This window comes from Arvicanthis niloticus, chromosome 14, assembly GCF_011762505.2.
Source record: "Arvicanthis niloticus isolate mArvNil1 chromosome 14, mArvNil1.pat.X, whole genome shotgun sequence".
Lineage (NCBI taxonomy): Eukaryota > Metazoa > Chordata > Mammalia > Rodentia > Muridae > Arvicanthis > Arvicanthis niloticus.
The window spans coordinates 62,238,682-62,258,328 of NC_047671.1; the positions used below are offsets into that span (position 1 = coordinate 62,238,682).

General features: G+C 42.4%; 2 protein-coding genes across 5 annotated transcripts in view; one reads left to right on the plus strand and one right to left on the minus strand.

The window, feature by feature from the left end:
• Rprd1a (regulation of nuclear pre-mRNA domain containing 1A) overlaps window positions 1–9,667 on the plus strand; it is a 42,259-nt gene extending 32,592 nt beyond the window's left edge. Inside the window, exons 7-8 of one of the 3 annotated variants that reach the window (XM_076912890.1) lie at window positions 6,170–6,365; window positions 8,957–9,667. In XM_076912890.1, coding sequence (XP_076769005.1) covers window positions 6,170–6,319 — 150 coding nt within the window. In that variant the 3' untranslated portion in view covers window positions 6,320–6,365; window positions 8,957–9,667. Of the gene's footprint in view, window positions 1–6,169; window positions 8,777–8,956 lie in introns of those variants that run through there. The other 2 variants (XM_034518048.2, XM_034518046.2) reach the window with 2 other exon arrangements.
• A 2,565-nt stretch (window positions 9,668–12,232) lies between these two features.
• On the minus strand, window positions 12,233–19,299 carry Rmp24 (ribonuclease MRP subunit p24). 2 transcript variants are annotated; one of them, XM_034517616.2, is made up of 5 exons: window positions 19,137–19,294; window positions 19,037–19,059; window positions 16,912–17,111; window positions 14,379–14,575; window positions 12,233–12,868 (listed from the first exon to the last, which is right to left on the minus strand). In XM_034517616.2, exons 1-5 carry the CDS (start codon window positions 19,211–19,213, stop codon window positions 12,715–12,717), a joined length of 651 nt encoding a protein of 216 aa, XP_034373507.1. In that variant the 5' UTR covers window positions 19,214–19,294; the 3' UTR covers window positions 12,233–12,714. The 2 variants fall into 2 exon arrangements, with proteins under 2 accessions (XP_034373507.1, XP_076769007.1); XM_076912892.1 differs by lacking the exon at window positions 14,379–14,575 and having other exon boundaries at window positions 12,624–12,868; window positions 19,137–19,299.
• Window positions 19,300–19,647: the final 348 nt, after the last annotated feature.

Consider the following 19,647-nt stretch of genomic DNA (forward strand, 5'->3'; position numbering starts at 1 on the left):
CAGTTCTGGCATACTTCTTTGAAGCTGCAGCACATTTCGACATCCTATATAGATGTCACATGGTACTTAACAACCCTAAAGTACTGTGATGTAATAGTAATCAGAAAACAAAACCTCAAGCTAGCAAGTTAGGTCGTCAGTATGTGTAGAAAAGAAGCAGGTCATTTTTTTCTTTTTTAAGTTGCATTACCTTGCTTTTGAGGTTGCCTGGTTAATGGACTAGTTACCAATGTTGTATGCTGCCCATCAGCTCCCGGCTTATCAATGCCTCTGTTCTTTTAAGGTTAAAACTGAGGCTTGCTAGTGGATTCAGCTTTCCTGGAGTCCTAGGCACCCTTTCCGAATGAACTTACCCATGGCCACTTTTTTTTATTCTGTTGTTAGTGATTGTAAAAAGCACCTGAATATTTACATAGGCGAATGGTGGATCTACCACTGAAAAAGGCAAAGGTGTTTAATCAGTTTTCTCTTTGTATCATGAGTTAGGAAGTCATGACTGTTCACCCTTTTCAACTGATGATCCTGTGGTGATTTAGGAGCTTTCGGTTAGGTAACATTCAGAATATTCATTGCTCAATTCCAGGATTCAAGAAACAGGTGGGCGTAATGGAAAGCATAAGGACTGAGCCAGTTTGAATGTTTGTTTTTCATTTTTCTGTTGACTTTGAGTGAAGGTTCTTAATGGTTATGACTTAAGTTTTGTGGTAGTTTGTATATGCTAGGCCCAGGGAATGGCACTATTGGAAGGTGTGGCCTTGTTGGAGTAGGTGTGTCACTGTGAGTGTGGGTTGTAAGGCCCTCATCCTAGCTGCCTGTAAGTCAGTCTTCCATTAGCAACCTTCAGATAATGAGGTAGAACTCTCAGCCCTGCCTGCACCATGCCTGCCTGGATACTGCTGTGCTCCCACCTTGATGATAATGGACTGAACCGCTGAACCTGTAATCCAGCCTCAATTAAATGTTGTCCTTTATAAGACTTGCCTTGGTCATGGTGTCTGTCCACAGCATAAAACCCTAACTAAGACAAGTTTCATCTTGTATAACATGTAGCATGTAATGGAAATTAAATGGAGTATTTAGAATAATGACTGGCATTTTTTTGTTTGGTTTAGAGTGTGTTAGGTGAAATATCTTGAGTTTATAGCAGAATTTATGTGATCAGACATTATATAATGATACACAGAGTTTGCAGAGATAACTGCTTGGATATTTACATAGATGCAGCTTCTGAAATTATATGGAGATAGTGTTTTCTTTAAGAATGTTTGTGGAGAGAAAAGTCTGATGATTATGCTAGGATGTCACTTCTGAAAGTACAGGTGTTGATATTGGGTATTGTTAATCTAGTTGTTTTATATTTACAGAACCCTAGAGAGAGCTGTTGCAAAGAGGAGGGAGTGACTTGTTTAAGCCTGTTTCACAGTGTTCTGAAATCTGCACAAGTTGCTTCCATCAGGTCACAAAAACAGCTCAGAAGAATTAATCCTGGTGTTTCCCATTTGTTGTATCACACTTTACACTACTGCAGAGGGCTCCCAAGAAGTGGGTGGAGCCTTAAAAGGCAGGGCCTTCTCTTTGCCCAGCATTCTGGCATCTGGGAGATGTAGTGGAAATTCATCTTTATTTTGTAGGCTTTGTTTGTTTGTTTTTAAATACATTTTTTATTTGGTTAGGTTTCTTAGACTGAGTATCACTAGCTCAGGCTTGCTTCAACCTCTTCCCTGCATCGTTCTTAGTACTGAAAGCATAGGCATGTGCCACTATACCTAGTTCTGTGGATTTGGGGTTTTGCTTTGGTTTGGTTTTTGTCACAGTTATGTAGAGAAGAGAGATCAGGAATAGAATCATTTTAAGGAAAGGTGAATAAATGTGCAAGTTAAAAACCCTTTAAATTAGTGAGAGTTTTAGAACAACTATATGATGCCTAAGATAACTCTTGATTTATTTTGTTTTGTTTTATTTTTACTCTTAAGGTAGAGTCTCCAGAACTCTGTAGCTCATGCTGGCCTGGCACTCACTATATAGACCAGGCTAGTTTCAAACTTTAGGCTACTTTACCTGTGCCTTCCAAGTGCCATGGTCTTTAGTGTGCAGGACTTCACCCAGCCTGGAAGTTCTTCTAGCTCAATGGTTCTCAATCCTAGGAGTTGAATGACCCTTTCTGAGAGGTTGCCTTGGACCATTGGAAAACACTGATATTTACATTATGATTCATAACAGTAACGAAATTACAGTTATGAAGTACCAACAAAAATAATGTTATGGTTGGGGGTCACCACAATAGGAGGTATTAAAGGGCTGCAGCATTAGGAAGGTTGAGAACCATGGCTCTAGCTGCTTGTTTTGAGCTAATTCAGATGCTATCCCAGAGTGAGAATCACAGTTTAAGCATTGTGGATCTCTAAAACTGCCCTTATTTTCTAAAGAAAGAAGAGACTAAAATAATCAAAGGTAATCCTTGCTCAAGGTCATGGATTAAGGAGGTGCATTCATCTTGAGACCTGACTTGGTGTTAATAGTCAGTGGTCTCCTTGTTACCATACAAAAAAGCTGACTCTAGAAAACTTCTGTCCTCCCTAGTACAAATATGAAGTTTAAGGTTAGAAAGAACAAGCTTTGAAAAGTGAGCACGGCACAGAGGTCTTCTGAGACAGAAATAGGCAATGTTGCCCATATTTGGCCCAGAGAGTTTATGAAGTCTTATATACATAAAGATGGGCTACAGAGAAAAGCTAATTTGAAGTCTCACCTTGGCAGTGCTTACAAGGCTGATCACATCTAAGGGACTGGTTCACCACCATCACTACCTTCGGTGCTAGGCTTGGGCCCAGGGGACATGGTAAAAGTGGTTTACCTCAGATTTAAACCTGAACCTTAACTCAGTGTTGAAGCATGGCAGAATGAAGGCTCCTTCTAGTAAAGAAGAGAACTGACACTTTCTCAAGTGTCACACATATCTCAGGAAGATACACATATCTTAGTGCACAGGTGGAAGTATTGTCAGAGAAAGTTCTAGACAGAGAAACAGCTCTGTAACAATGGTATGTTTTTATGTGTTTGGTTTTTCCCTTTTGGGTCTAGACTTTAAGTGCTGAACCTTCTTCTGGCCCCCAATCCTTTGAGATGGGGTCTCTATGTATCCTGGCCTAACCTGGAACTCTTTCTACATAGACCAGACTAGCCTCAAGCTCTTAGCTCCAACTGCCTCTGCCTCTGTGCAGGTATTAAAGGTGGGCACCACCACACTTGGCTTAGGGGTAAAAATTTTAAGAATGGAGGGTGTGGGTTAAACCAGTGTAAGTGAATTTGAATGAAACTTGAACTTTGAAGACTGCAGGACTGGGGATGAGTCTGGCAAGTAGACTGGAGAGGAGTGGGAGGGTCCGAAATGTGAGCCTTTGTAAGTGAGCAGCTGGGTGGGGACATAGAAGACCAAGGTTAGGAGTGGTTCCATGCTGCAGGCTGCCTGAGAAGGTGTCAGCCCTCTTCTCACCCTGTGAGCTGAAACCCAAATTAGCACACTGATTTCTTAAGTTTTATTTCTTACAGTGGAGATTTTTAGTGTGCCTGATCTTGATATAGGCACAAAGGATGACACAGCCAAAGCTCGATGGTCATTCAGATTAGGGAAAATACTGGGAGGGAGCTGTCTAGGCTTCTGAAAGAGCTCATCCATATTCTTTCAAAACTAAATGTAGTTTGTGTATGTACATATCTGTGTGCCAGGTTGCACATGTGGAGGTCGGAGAACAGTTTGTGGGACTAAGGTCGTAGAGTAATTTAATAGACCACACAGAAAAGAAACAAGTTGGTTATACTAGCAGGTAGAGTTATTTTCAGTTTTGAATTAACAATAAAAAAAAAAATACTCAGGGCTATAAAACCCTAGAATGTCCAATACAAAAATGTCAGCTTTTTGCTTCTGTCCAGTTCGTACCTTTGAGTTTACACACAGATCCTACTTGAAGTATAAAGTCTATAGTGTTATGTTGCACCGTATTTATTTATTTATTTGAGTCAGGGTCCCCTTTGTAGCTCTGGCTGGGCTAGAACTCACTCGGCACACCAGATTGGTTTTGAATTCACAGAGATCCATCTGCTACCACCTCCTGGTGCTAGGACTAAAGATGCCACTACACCTAGCTGTGCTTCAATATTTAAAACTAGCTACCAGTTAAATATAACAGGATAAGATGGAAAAGAGTAGAATTTGTAAAGAAAAGAATTGAAGTTTTTCTTTTCTGTTAGCAGGGGTTGGGACCTAGGCTACATGGTGAGATGTCAGGAATAGCAGGATGCTCTGATTGTAGTGCACCTCCCCTCCCTCAAATACACTGTTCACCTGTTGTGAAGAGTTGAGCCCAGGGCCTTGCACATGCTCGGCAAGCACTCTATCACTGAGGCACATCCTTCCTCTTCACAATGCATGTTTAGAAGTGTGTGGTTAGACCGAAGGAACCTAGTCCTCTGCTTGAAATGCTGTGTGTGCCTCTGGAGTTAAGTATAAGAAGTAAGTAAGGGAGTCACCCTTGAGGTTGTAGTCTTTGAAGCATCTGTTAGTGCACATTGTTGGCAGAATTGGTTGGAAAGGCAAGGATATTGAAACCTCTCATGTTTGTGGCTATGTGCTTTGCAGCTAATGTGCCCTGTTCTTTGTTCTAGATCCTTCCCGCCCTCATTCCTTAGAGCTGTAGGTTATACTAATCTGACAGATCCTCTGCCCTGCCAGGGCAATTGTAATTTTAAAGAGGATGCTTAGAAATAAATACTAAGAATACCCCCTGGTTGATAGTGTTTTAGACATCAAAGAAAGTAGCTCACAATTCTGGTTGTGTGGTAGCATTATTTGGGAGGCTTTTATAAAATTCATATGGTCTGGACCTTTTTCCAGATGTTCTCAGATACTGACATGTAATGGGGCCAGTAGTTCTTCTAAAAAACAAAGAAGCAAACCAAAAAAGGTGTACGTTCTCCTTAGAAACCGCTAAGGAAAGTTAGGTATGCAGCCAACACTGAGGTACACTGAAAAGGGGTTCTGGATACTACATTTTCGCTCCCCCTCAGGCCTTATCTATATTAACTAAGAGTATAAGAACTTCCACGTGCTCTCCTGGGGAGGATTTTGATCATTCGTTTAAGGTGAGAAATATCTATTAGACAGTGGGCTCTTTCTGCTAAACCAAAGATCATCTTGACTGACTGACTGTCTTTTATTCCCCGCTTTTGGTGCACAGTCTGGTGATCTGTGTTTCCCATTTGAAGTTAATACATAAAAGAAAATGTATACCATTTACAGGTGTTACAAGTTGCATTGAAGTAAAGCTATCAGAATTTCAAAATGTGTATAATATATCCTTAATAATAGTGGGGGTATAGTCATGATCTTAATTTTTTTTTAATTTTTTTCCCGGTTTTGCAAGACAGGGTTTCTCTGTGTAGCCCTGGCTGTCCTGGAACTCACTCTGTAGACCAGGCTGGCCTCAAACTCAGAAATCTGCCTGCCTCTGCCTCCCAAGTGCTGGGATTAAAGGCGTGTGTCACCGTTGCCCAGCCATGATCTTAATTTTAAGGCAGTGATATAGATAGTAATAAAAGACTCTAGGGGTTGGGGTTGTAGCTTCGTTGGCAGAGCGCTTGCCTAGTGTCCACAGAGCCTCACTTCTGTCTCCAGCACCATGGAAACTGGATGCCGTGATTCATCCCTCTCATTCTAGTACTCAGGAGGTTTAAGCCACAGGATCAGAATTACAGAGTCATTTTCAGCTACATACCGAATCTAAGGAGAGCTTTAGTTACATGGAACCATTTTAGACCTACCAGCAATGAGATTATAATGTATTATGAAGCAGCTGGTTTGTATTGGAGACACAGTCCCAGTTACTGATAATGCTGCAATGGTTGATTGTTAGCCGTCACAGAGAACACTTTGAAACTCCAGCTTAAGTTTAAGAAAATGCACATTAAGTGGGTCTCATCGTGATAATTTGTTGCATGGATATTATGTACTTTCACCCCTCTACTGCCTCTGTAGCTCATTTGACTAAATCTCACAGTGGAATGATCATTTATTTGACATTAGCTGAATAATACAAATTTTCTGCAGAGAATCAGCAGAAAGCCCAATTGCCTTTTCACCGTGAACGCTAACAAGAGTGGTTTGTTGTTGCAGGAATACAAGCGCAAGTTAGCCCGAGTGTCCCTGGTCCGCAAAGAACTCAGAGCCCGGATCCAGAGCCTGCCAGATTTATCTCGTTTGCCCAATGTCACTGGCAGCCACATGCACCTGCCCTTTGCTGGGGACATCTACAGTGAAGACTGATGGCCAGTCTCCTCCAGGGCCAGGACTTTGGCAGACGTGGAGACAGGTTAGGTGAATAGTCCTGTAGAGTTATTTTTGTACATTGTTGAGAATGGTACTAACATGAGATGACAAGGAAGTATAAACTGTTAAAACGTTGGCTTGTTTTACTATTTTATAGTGAGTTAACACGACTTAGTTAAAACCAAGTGATGATTTCTGTGTATTAATGAGCTTAATGATTATTTTCAAAAAAATCTTTTGTAAGTTTCTTTTTTTTTGATCCAAGGCCTTGTGAGAAATTCCATGTTGCTATTTCTTCATGTATTTTCAACTATTTTTCTTTATTTTTTTTCAGTATCTAATCACTGTACACTGTCTAATTCCTAATGAGAAGAACTGATCAGGAGCTGATGTGAGACTGTTTATGGGATCATTAGGACTTGATTGTAGAAGAGACTAAGTGTTTCAACTCCATCTTACTCTTGCCACCCAAATGCTGGTTCTATGTGTCCTCATGCCTTTTGAGTTTTAACACTAGACATGGATGCCGTGTGCAGGGCCAACTTAAAGTCTAGAGAACGTTTCCCTGGTAGCACTCTAGTGGTTCATCCCAAATGCCATCCCAGAATAAAAGGCCTGTTAGAGAGAGACTCCCTTGATCACACTGTTTAGAACTAAGTGCATTTAGTGCTTTAAGAATGTTGTAAGTTCTGACGTCCTACCAAGAGGACAGCTTCAGCTCTTCAGCTGACTGCTTCTGTCAGGTCAGTCTTCTCACATCAGACCCCTTCAAGCAGCACCAGCTGTGGGGGGAAAGGCAGCATCAGACAGTGACATGCTTAATCCCTGTCCGTGTAATGTAAACAGCAGCTCTCCTCTTGATTATCTCAACAACTCAGTATCCATAATGTTCAATTAAGTAGCCCGGGACATTTTATTTCCATACAGTTTTTGAATGACTATATATTTTGGAATTAAGCAATGCTGTAATACAGGGTAGATCTGGTGAATTTTATATTTGTATGTTTACAGATGTAAATACACAGCAAATGTACCTTTACCTTTACTTGAACCTGGTGTGTTAGAGCAGGTGCATGCTCTTCAGCTTTCTTTTAAGTTACATTGTGAACCTGCAGGTTTGTGTTTCATAACGACAGGGGGATATTGTTCTCCTTTATTGCTTTGCATTTCTCATGTAATCGGAGTCAAAGTAAATAGTTAATAGAACACCTTTTAAATTTCACAGGCCAATTATACTCACTACTCTGAATGGCTTCACTGTTTCTTTCTCAGTATTAGAGGTTGTGGTTGAAATGAATTTACATGTGAAGAAATGACAGGTGATTTATCTTTTGTTCTTTTGGGAACAGTGCTTTAAACACTGGCCCCTCTCCAAACAGTTATATGTGTGGCATCACCCCTTCCCCTGCATGTCCTATCTTCCAGTGATGGAGACAACTTTTGGGAGTTAGGACACATTTCCTCACAGAACCTACAGCCGTCCTCTGTGCACTGCTGAAGCTCAACTGGGAGCTGAAACCACTTGACCCGGGATACACTTGTAGTGTGGCTGACAGGTGGTTCGTGCACATCCTGAGCAGCATTTGTCTGTCACAGTGAGGGGTTTGTGTGCAGCAGTCAGACCCTCACACTGGGTTGTCTGCCAGTGCTGCTATCTTTTCCTTAGGGTAGGGATCGGAGAAAAGATTCAGCAAAGGAGATGTACATTACACACCCTGATTATGCCTGTTTTGAAAGTATGCCAAGTAAGTTAGTTTTTGTTGTTGTTGATGTTTTTGAAAGCAAAGGCTTTGTATGTTAACTTATTTTCAGTATCTTGAATTTATTTATGATTTGCTGACACAGTGATTTATCCATCTAAAATAGATACTTTTCCATTTAAAACTAATTTATAAATGGTATACTCTTGGGAAGATATAAACTCTTTTAGAAGTTTCCTGAATATTTTCACCATGAAGACAGACTTAGATACTCTTTTGATGCCACTATCTGATCTAAATATTTATGATAAAATGTATTATTTTTTTAAAGAGTGTAATGAGATCTGTGATAAATGCTTGTACTCAAAACCTGAATCCCCCAAACCTCAAGTTGTTGGTTAGCTCACTAACTGAACACAAACTGTTGAATCTGTTCTAGAAGTAAGTTTTTCAGCCTTAAGGTAGTTAACATGGTAAGCCTCATGAGATTGGCTTAACCCAGGCGTGGTGGTTACATGCCTTTAATTTCAGTACTTGGGAGGCAGAGGTAGGAAGATCTCTGTGAGTTCAAGGCCAGTCTGTTGTATCGAATGAGAACCATGCCATTAGTTACATGGTGAGTGAGACCCTGCGTTAAGAAAAAGGAAGGAAGGAAGGAAGGAAGGAAGGAAGGAAGGAAGGAAGGAAGGAAGGAAGGAAGGAAGGAAGGAAGGAAGGAAAAGAAAGAAAAAGAAAGAAAAAGAAAAGAAAGAAAGGGGCTTCAGTGAGGGTATAAAATTCCAAGCTCTAAATCATGCATGTTTCCTCTACCATGTACCTGAGGCAACTTACAAGTATGATAGCAACCTGGCCTAGCCCTCAAGGGAAAGCGTGTCACATTGTAGCAAGGTCCTGTGCTGTGAATGGACACCATTCCTCTTTTCTCCACAAACAGTGCAGAGAGCTGTCGGAGTGGCAATCTGAGCAGATTCCCCGGTGCTCCCTCTGCTCCTACGACACTACAGTAAGTAAATGAACCATAGGGGGAGCTGGGAGCCTGGAAATGAACTGTGCTCTGTAGCCAGCCTTCCCTGAAGAAAACAGCTGCAGGTGGGAGCCTGAAGTTGTTGTTATAGCTGTTCACAGCATTCGGAATCAGGATTTGTCAATAAGAAATCCTTTAGCATTAACAAAAGCTAGGATGATCCAACCATCATGATTTCCAGAGTTGAGAGACTGTTGTCTGCTCTCACTGTCTTGAGTAGCTTCATGGTGTGTGCTTCATGAACTGGTCTGACGTCTGGAGAGGACAATGACTGGGAGGTAGGAGGGCCTTCCTTCCTCAGTTCCCACTCTGCAATCGACAGGATGTGAAGTGATGCAAGGCCTACATTGCTTTACTAGCTGTTAGGAGTTACTCCTAAAGATGAACCCTGCTTCTCAGTTGTGCTAGGAAAGCTTTTAGCAGTGTGAATTCAGTTCTTCTCTGAACAGAAAGGGAACACTGGGTTACTTAATGGGTGTGTGTATACACAGCATCTGTTGCCATCTAGTCTGAGGTGGCAGAAGCACATGGGAAGAGGATTCTCCATCTTTTATAAACCCTTTTCTTTGGCTGTATCTGATGACAGTGTAAATCTTAATAAAGTTTTATGTTCTTTTTGAAGAGTTTTTGTGTGTGCTATTTTGTGAATCTGATTCATTGATAAAGGACAGGCAGGTGTAGGACTAATAGGAGTTGACAAATTCCTGGAAGTAGTCCGTGAAGCAGAAACTACAGATAAGGGTATTCGTCCTTGGCCGGTGGTCCAGACTTGCAGGACTCTCAGTATCATCAGAAGTGTGTATTAAATTGCAGATGGCTGCGTACCAGCACAATCCTTTTCTCAAATATCTAAGTCGGGCCCAGGGAACTAGCTCAGTGGGTAAGAGCCAGTGCTGTATAGCCACGAGGACTTGGTTCCCCAGCACACAAGTGCCGTACTGGGAGTGGAGACAGCCACAGGCAAGAACACCCTGGCCAGCTGAAGACACTGCCAGAGAGCAGCACAGGAAGACAGCCAACATCCTTTTCAGCCTCTGCTTGGGCACAAACACTAAAATATCATTACATAGTTGGTTCCTTTCTCACAGATTCAATTAATACCTGAAGCTTCCTTGTCACAACCTAAGTTAATTTTTGTGATGCTAGGGATGAAAATCATGTACTGTAGTGCTAGCTAAACCAACACTCTAGTTCCCGTGCTTTGGATTTAAAGTAAAATTGGGGCTGGGCAGTGGTGGCACACACCTTTAATCCTAGCACTTGGGAGGTAGAGGCAGATGGATTTCTGAGTTCGAGGCCAGCCTAGTCTACAGAGTGAGTTCCAGGACAGCCAGGGCTACACAGAGAAACCCTGTCTTGAAAAAAAGTAAATTGGGAAGTATTAGAAATCTGTGGGAATTTGTAGGGTAGTATTGGCTAGAGCTGGTTTGATAAGAATCGGGTATACATGGGACTGTAGCTCAGTTGTAGAATGCTTGTATTTCAGCAATATGGTGTAGTGCTGGAGTCAGCGTTTTTAAAAGTACATACTTCAAAACATACCATTTAAGACCTTTCTAGATGTGTTTTAGTGTTTTGCCTGCTTGTATGTATGTGCATCACATGTATGCCTGAAGCCCAGGGAGGTCAAAAGAGGGCAGAGATCTGATCTGGGACTAGAGTCTCAGATGGTTGTGAGGCATCATGTAGGTGCAGGCAAACCTGGGTCTTCAGCGAGAGCAACAAGTACTCCCCAGGCCTCACGTGCTTGAGCACACACTGCAATTGATGTGTGGAGGTCAAGGGGTGGCTTGTAGGAGTTGGTCCTCTCTTCCTACCATGTGCCTCCTAGGAATTAAACTCAGGTCACGAGGTCTATCGGCAAGTGCTTTTACATGTCACCTTTCCAGCCCTCTGGAATATTTTTAGCTTAACAGTCAGTGAAATAATCACCTTTTCAAATAAACCAGCACAATAGGCCTACAGTTTTAGTTGTTACTCTCATAATGAAATAAGTCATATATGAAATGGAACATCTATGAGGTCTGGTTTTGGCAGTTAATGACCTGAATTCTCCATGGTTGTTCTCTGTCTTTAATGACCTGAACTCTCCATGGTTGTTCTCTGTCATTTAGTTTCTTAGAAAGCTGTAGGCATTACCAAACATCAATTTGATTTTGTTTTGATCTCCGTTTTCATTCCATAGGTGCACTGTGTGGACAAATGGTGATTATGACAACATAGCACACTAGAAATCTTGCTTTTAAAAGTTTGGAGATTTTTTAAAACATGGGCTTTTTTGTATGTTGCCAAATGAAATTGTCCTTTTTTTTTTTTAATGATCTCTAAAGCTGTACAAGTGCACTTTCATTAACAGAAGGAAAAACTGACATATTTCTTCAGGAACTATTTGCAGAAGTGTTAGGATTTTTTTTATTAATGTCTTCCTAAGAAGACATCCTATCATCCCAAAGATCCAACAAAACTCATGATCAGCTTTTTTTTTTTTTTTTTTTTTTTTCAAGACAGGGTTTCTCTGTGTAGCCTTGGCTGTCCTGGAACTCACTCTGTAGATCAGGCTGGCCTCAAACTCAGAAATCCGCCTGCCTCTGCCTCCCAAGTGCTGGGACTAAAGGCGTGTGCCACCACTGCCCAGTGATCAACATTTTTTTTTTTACCCCAGTTCTTTAAAGACTGGAAAACAGTGCATTGAAGACCTCCTCAGTGACTGACTTTACCTCAGCTCCCAGCATGCTCCCCTTAGAAGGACCAAGGGTCATGCTTCTCACAAGTAAACACACCTCTTCTGGCTGTACTGTCAGCTCAGTGCAGTTGAAACAGAACTCACGTGTTTTACCATCAGTCTGGGAGAAAGGCTTGGTGGATTGCTCACAATTTCAAGATGGTGCCAAGCAATCTCTAATGACCAGTAAGAAGGCGTATGCTGCCTAAAACACACTGCATAATCCCTTCTTTACTCTTCAAAACTCATGATCTAAATCAGGGGAGGCTCAGTAGTAACAGGGTGGACTTTACAGACACATGAGGGAGGCCCGGCCCAGCTCAGCCTGCAAGGCCCTGAGTTTAATCTCGAACAGGCATGGAAAGGGTAGGTATTTCTTTCAAAATGTGAAAAATGTTCATAGTTTACTAATTGTTATGCATATGACTGAGAAAATACATTTGAGTTTTCTATATTAGCAATAGTTATTGACACATGGAAGAAACTTTATTTCTCTTCTGAAAGAAATGATAATAAAACTGCAAAAACTAGAATACCACCATTCAGTGCCCATTATACCTTTATCATACAAACCATCTTAGTTTTTAAACCCTTTATTACATGTATTCACCTGTGGGGAGGGCGCTCACATGGAGCTCAGAGAACAACCTGTAGCCTGGGTTCTTTCTGCTGTTGGTCCTGGAGATCAAATTCAGGTTGAAGGCACAGCAGCAGCAGTATCGTCATTATCTTTGGTCATTTGCTTTCTGATGTTCACATTCACCAGGGAGGTCCAAGTCGCCCCCTTTAATGAGGCCTTTCCCTTAAGCGCTGAAGGATGACAGGAAGAGCTTGCTTTTGACTTAGTGTCCCTGTGCTCAGACATCAAAGTGAGGACAGAAGCTGTTAACTAGCTTTAGTTTCAGAAGCTGCACTAGACAGTTCTTTCTTTCAGAGGTCATTCTCCTCACAGAGAAGATAGGAAGTGCCTGAAGTCCAGCTTTGGGTTCTTGTCAGATGCACTCTCATTAAGCAGTGCTTTTAGTTGAGAGAAGTGTTTCTTTCTTTTGCTCCCATTCCTTGAGGAGCAAATAGGTGTAGACTGTCCAGATATAGGTGTTCTGAAAGGAGAGAAAGACTACTGTCAATCACACTGTCAAAGGACAAAATGGTTCCCCTAAGAGCACTGTGCTTTGTACACCACACTGCATTACAGCTCTGTATGGGCCCTGGCTATGCTCATTATAGTAATTCCCATGAGCAACAACAAAAGCCTCATGGAATATCTAATTCTGGCACCATTTAGGAGGCACACTGGATGGTTTTAGAAGCACTCATGATAACTGAAAGATAAACCGAGAGGTAAGATGTTATCAGGCTGAATTTACACCCGACACCAGCATTCATGACAACTCTTACAACTAAAGACTATTCCTCTACAGTGAAAGGCCCTTAGGAAGCACTGTTCCACCATGTCTTCCCCACTAGGATGGCAGTGCCACAGGACAGGCACTAGACTACTGGTGTTTTTGGATAGTGCCAGGTACACAGGAATCCACAAATATCCACAGAATAAGCCATTCACCATCTAATAGAGTTTGCATGTGGGTGCTGGGGATCTGAACTCAGTTGGGTCTACACAGCAAGGACTACCAACTGAACCCTTTCCTTAGGACTCCCAATTGCTTTAAATACACCAAAAGTTTTTTTTTAATCAACATTTACACAAAAAGTGAATTTCTGTTGAATGTATACCAAATATTGACTAAAATCAGTAATATACAGAAAACTGGACTTGACATTTTAACTCAGTATCATAAACTTAAAGCTCAATATAAAATTTCAATCATTAAACAGAAATAATCCAGTCCTGGTTAGATTGTGTTGTTCATATTCAAGACACTGATCACATTTAGTTTCTTTTATAACAAAATATTCTAAATTCTTCACACAGTAGCTATGGAATTGTATTTGAACTCATGATTGTCAAAATGAAGTACTAAGGATTCCTAAAATGAAAACTTGGGAGTCTGGTAAATCTCTATTCATCTAGATTTCCATAAGAATTTGTGACAGATGAAAGAGTAATACCCTTGGGAAACAGTGTGAGGGCTTCAGACAACAAGGGTAAACTGAGGCAACACAACAGGACAGGCATGTGTGGGGCTGGGAAGCCATGGCCATGTATTTACCCAGTACCATAGAGTCGGGTAAAGGCTGCTGACAGCTATACCTGAGCCAGATCTCCATCAGGGAAGCACTGTCCTAGCCCTGACAAAAGGATACTGAGGACATGGCCCGGGACAGCAGCAGTAGGAAAGAGAAACTGGCAACAAACTACAGTGTGGAGGCTGCCAGTCCCTCTGCCATTTTAGGTAAGGAAGGTAAAAGGACAACTTGTTCAGCATTAAGAATCAGGAAAGGAAGACTTGGAAGTTGGCTGTGGAGTGTGTCAGGTGCTGGGAGAGACTGCATAGGAGCCATATGCACTGATGTTAAAGTTGAGGATTACAGCTACAGACAACCAAAGGGCATGGGAGAAAAGTGTGCCACAGCCTGTAACACATGGAATATTCAGGAGTGCACAGAAACAGATACTTTGTGTTTCACACAGCTAACAAATGAAAGTACCTGATGGTCAAGGAGGGGCTCCTGCCTTTGGAACCATGCGTACTCTGACCGAGGTTTGTAGAGCCTGGAGCCACTCTCTTTGGCGTCTTTGGGCTGGCTTTGTTTGCAGCAGTGGCAGCGTTCTTCAGTGCCGACAGGAAGCTTCTACTCTTACCATGGTGTCTCACTGTTCTGTTGCATGTTCTACAGGTAATCAGCTGCCACAAAAAGAAGTTGGTCCCATGAGTTCTCTGGTAATGTAACCCAATAAACTGTTCTCCTGAATTCCTATGTGAGTTAGCACAGAGACTATCCTCTGGGAGCTTGCTATCTACCAGGAGGAATCAGATAAGACAAATTCAAAACAGTAAAATTGCCAACCAGAAGGCACTGGCTAGGCATTTACATTTAAATACTTTAAAAGAGGCCACAGGGTTGGGGGGTGGAGGAGAGACCATGAGACCCTAATCCTATAGAAAGAACTATAGGCATCTATGGAATGTGGAAAGCAAGAGAAATAGTTTGGCTATCCAGTACTAAACAGCTAGCCCTGAAAACATACTTAGCAATATAGAGATGGAGCACATGTGTACAGAGGCCATGAGTTTGAAAGAGGAAGGAGGGGTATATGGGAGGTTTGGAGGGGGACGGAAGAAAAAAGTGGTGCAATCATATTGTGATCTCAATAATAAAATAATTTCAAAAAGATAATGGACTCATTATGAAACTGATTTGTGTAGGAGCTAGGAATAGGAGAGCATTCACTGACATTTGGATGTTCTTTGTAACAGGAGAGATTGACTATTTTTTAGCTGGTGAACTTTAGTTCTTAATAAAACATGGCAGATCACTGACTACTGCACCTTTGAATCCACAGTGACTGTAGATGCTAGTCTGACTAATAAACCCTCCCGTTTCCATCAGTATTTATTTCTATGTGTATGGAAGTTTGCTTGCATGAAAATATGTGCACTATGCACATGACTGGTCCCCTTGAAGAGGCTAGAAGGTACAGAAAGTGTGTTGGTTATGGGAATGGCTGCTGGGAACCAAACAAGCAGCAAGTGCTGTAAGCTGCTGAGCCATCTCTCCAGCCCCAGTAGGATACATTGTTAAGACATGGTCCACTTTGTACCTAAATGCCTTTCCTACATAGCCTGTGTCTCAGCAGCATGTAAGCTAGATAGGTGAGAGGTACTAGATCTCAGACAAGACTTCAATAAAGAACTGTGTGGTGATATGAATGACAATGGTCCGCTTAGGCTCATGAACTTGAACACTTGGTCCCAAGTTAGTGTCACTGTTTGGGAAAGATTAGAAAGTTGGACTGGGGGCAGGCTTTGAGGTTTCTTTTTTAGAATTAGTTTTTTTTTTTTTTTAAGGATTTATTTATTATGTATACAGTGTTTCACCTGCATGTATACCGGGTGTGGTTGTCTACCAGAAGAGGGCACCAGGTCTCACTATAGATTATGAGCCACCATGTTGTTGCTGGGAACTGAACTCACGACCTCTGGAAGAAAAGCCAGTGCTCTTAACCTCTGAGCCACCTTTCCAGCCCAAAGAAGGTGACTCCCAGTGTCACTCTCTGCCTTAAGGTTGTGGATCAGGAAATGAGCCCTCAGCTGTTCCTCCACTTGACCAACATGGACTCTAGCTCTGTGAAGCAGTAAGCCTAATTAAACACTTGCCTTTATAAGATGCTTTAGTCAGGTGTTCTATCACAGCAACAGAAAGATAACTAGAGCAATCTGCATAGACGAAGGCCTGCTGCCTTATGGTTTTGGGGAAAAGGCTATATACAGATTAAGGTAAGTCAGTGAAACATCCCCCGATTAGCCTTTCTTTCAGGTGATCTCTAACTAAAATACAGTAGAGTATAAACTCCAATACATTGCACTATTTTCTAATAAATTCCTATGGCAGGAAGCTCATAGGTTGAGGTCAGCCTAGGTTACACAGTGGGATTAAGGCCAGTCTGGGCTACATAGCAAGACCTTATCTCAGTGTCTGCATACACTTAAGTAAATTGGTAATGTTCATACAGAGCATGCAAGATATAAAATATATCTGACATTAGTTTCCATCTAGTAAGCTTTTGGGAATTTTTGTTTTATTTCATTTTATACACTAAACACTTTGCTGGGTGGGCAGGTTCTACATGCTGACCCTGGGACCTTTTACACAGGGTTAATGTGGAGGAAAGTATCTGTTACTAAAGAAACTACTAAGTGGTGACTGAGCCTGAATACTGCATTTCACAGTGAGGTGAGAGCAAGTAGGAGCATCAATCCTTGGTTTGGGGGAATTATCAAAAATTAAAACAACTAGCCAGTGTTATAATGCACATATTTAATCCCAGCACTGGGGAGGCAGAGGCAGGCTGACCCTGAGCGAGAAATCAGTCTGGTCTACAAAGCAAGTTCTAGGATAGCCCTTGGTGAGTCACTATCACAGAAACATCATGTGTGCACTCTGACAGTCCAAATGTACAAACTAAGGCAAAGAAGACAAAACGACAGCCAGTTTTTCTGTACTAGAGCTGCAGTCTTACCAGCACACTTGCGGAGTCTTCATACTTTCTCAACAGTTTTGCCTCTTTAAAACTGAGTGTATCATTTCTTGCTTGTCGGTTAAGAAGTTTCTGTATTCTCGGTGTCAGTTTGGCTTTGGGTTTGAGACGCACTCTAGAGTTATCCAGAATCAACAACTGGAAGCAGTGTGGGCATGTTTCCTGAAAAGTGCTGTTATCCTCTACAAATAAATACATACAGTTCACAGTCTGCAAGTCAGAGTATTGTTACCTCAAACAACTAGTATCATAAGTGGGGAAAAAGAAAACATACCGATTATATCAATAGATACAGTCTCTTGAAGCAAACTTCAGATATGAAAATTTAAAAAATTTATAAAAAGCAAACTGGCAATAATGCACTTTACAGAATTCTCTAATCCCCCATCCATTCCTTCAGCAACAGATTACTGGCCTTTACTTTTTTGCTCATTTGTTTAGTTGTCAACACATTTACAAAGCAATCTGCACAGGATTTTTCTTCCCCTCCCTGCTTCCTTCCCTTCACCGTCAGTACAACTAGTACTTTTTTGTGCACTCTGAACAAAGGGCAACCAGATGATATACAACATTGCATGTTAGTGCTGGGCCAAGGGATGGGACTAAGAAAGGGGATCAGAGGCTGGTGAAGTTATTGTAATTTAAAGAAGGTTGTCTAGGGAGGTCATCAAATGAGGATTGCAGAGAGAAAAGACAGCAGGCAGTAAGTAGAGTTCCATGCATCATAGGGCATCTGCAAAAGCCCAGGAACACAAGAGCAAGCAGGTCTGCCATGGTTGCAGTTGAGTGAACCAACTGGAAGTATGTTACAGAGGTTATGTGGCATTCCAGCTAGCAGTTTGGGCTGGAGAGATGACTCAGAGGTTAAGAACACTGGCTGTTCTTCTAGGAGGGAAGCACTAATTGTTTGGACCAGGTTGCACACAATGGATGCAAAAAGTGGGTCAGTTTGGGAGGTATTTTAAAGCCACTGTGATTTACTGTGTACAAGGTGGACCAAGGAGGAGAGGTGGTGTTGGGGTGTCAAGAAATAGCTCCAAGGTAAAAGACAAGATCACTGTTTACTATGGTGACAACTGGTCGTTTAAAGGAGAGATGAGGACAGGAAGGTCTCAGTATATTGTATCCAGCCCCAAGACTGAATGAAAATAAATGTCATCTAAGAACTGAGTTCTGGGACAACACAATGTTTGGCTCTTGGAAGATTAGGAAAACCAACAAGTACGTTGAGTGCAGAAAAGTAAGAGGTAGATGAGGAAGACAGGTGGGAACTACTGAAACCCTGACCAATGTGGTGCTGTTGGGTTGGTTCAAGGCACTTCTACCAAGCTAGACAGCCCACATTCCACCCACAGGAACCCATCCAATAGAAGGATAGAAACTATTCTCAAAAGTGGTCCTCTGACCTCCAGACATTCTCTCCAGACCCACTCTCTTGGGTGGCACACAAACACAAAAATATGTGTGGGCTAGAGATGGCTCAGACCCACTCTCTTGGGTGGCACACAAACACAAAAATATGTGTGGGCTAGAGATGGCTCAGCAGTTACTGCTGGCTGCTCTTCCAGAGAACCCAGGTTCAATTTCTAGCACCAGTTTGAGCAGCTCACACTTGTCTAGCTCCAGTTCTAGGGGGTTCCATCACCCTCTTCTGGTCACCAGGCTCCCAAATGATAAATTTTATACACTTAATAGAATAACATTTTTAAAAGCTGATCAAGGGGCAGGAGAGATGGCTTAGGGGTTAGGAGTATTTATTGCTCTTTGCAGAGACTCGGGATTAATCCCGAGCACCCACAAGGGGGCTCACGACCGGTTTTAAGTGCGGTTCCAGGAGATTCGACGCCCTCCTCTGGTTTCTGCGGCATCAGGCACGCACCTGGTGCCAAGTTAAACACACAGGGAAAACACACTCAAAAATTAAAAAAAAAAAAAAAAAGCTAACCAGTAGGTCTAGTGCTAAGGATTAAGACATAGCATAAAGAATTTGGGGTTTTCATGCAACTGAGAAGCCTAGGTCTTTAAAAATGAGACAAATCGATCGCCCTTCTCTTTTGGACCACTGGGGTGACAAGGGCCCAAACCACCGCAGCCGGCGTTCTCCTACCGTGTGTCGAACTGTAAGCCCATCTGCAAAAGAGAAACGGGCGTGAGGCCGGGGTACCGTGGCCGCCCTCCCGCCCGCCCATCCTCCGCCCCCGTCTTACAGGAGGTAACGGGCCTGGCCCGGACAGCTTCCAACCAGGCCCCGAGCAGCCGCTTCAATATAATACTTCTGCCGCATTGCTCCGGAGCACAGCCACTCAAACGCTGCGAAAGAACGCCACACCGGAAGTCGGCTTTCTCAGTGTAACAATCCTAGGCCTCTGCATTCAAACTCCCTCCGGAAACACGCATTTGCGACACGGGAGTTCCGGTTTCCGTGTCGCATCTGGTTTATGACTTGAGTCTTGTCGTCTTACCCCCGTCCCTGTCCCCAACCCCCACTACAACATCCAGAGCAAAGTTCTTGTACCCGGAATGGTGACAGGCTCTGGAGCCCAGGACTCCAACCGCCTCAGTGACTTCCTCTTCTAACCATCAGGTCAAGAGTAGCTTAACAAGGTTAATCAATTAACTATCATCCAGGTGTTTTACTTTCTAGCTTGGTTTCTTTCTTTCTTTTCTCCCCCCCCCCCACTACCCCCCCCCTCCCCCAGACAGGGTTTCTCTGTGTAG

Coding starts and splice junctions, on each gene's coding strand:
- Rmp24 (XM_034517616.2), bottom strand. CDS start 19,213: ATGCGGCAGAAGTATTATATTGAAGCGGCTGCTCGGGGCCTGGTTGGA. Junction 17,112..19,036: donor GGCTTACAGTTCGACACACG/GTAGGAGAACGC, acceptor ATTTATTTGTAG/AGGATAACAGCACTTTTCAG. Junction 14,576..16,911: donor AAGACTCCGCAAGTGTGCTG/GTAAGACTGCAG, acceptor TTTTTGTGGCAG/CTGATTACCTGTAGAACATG.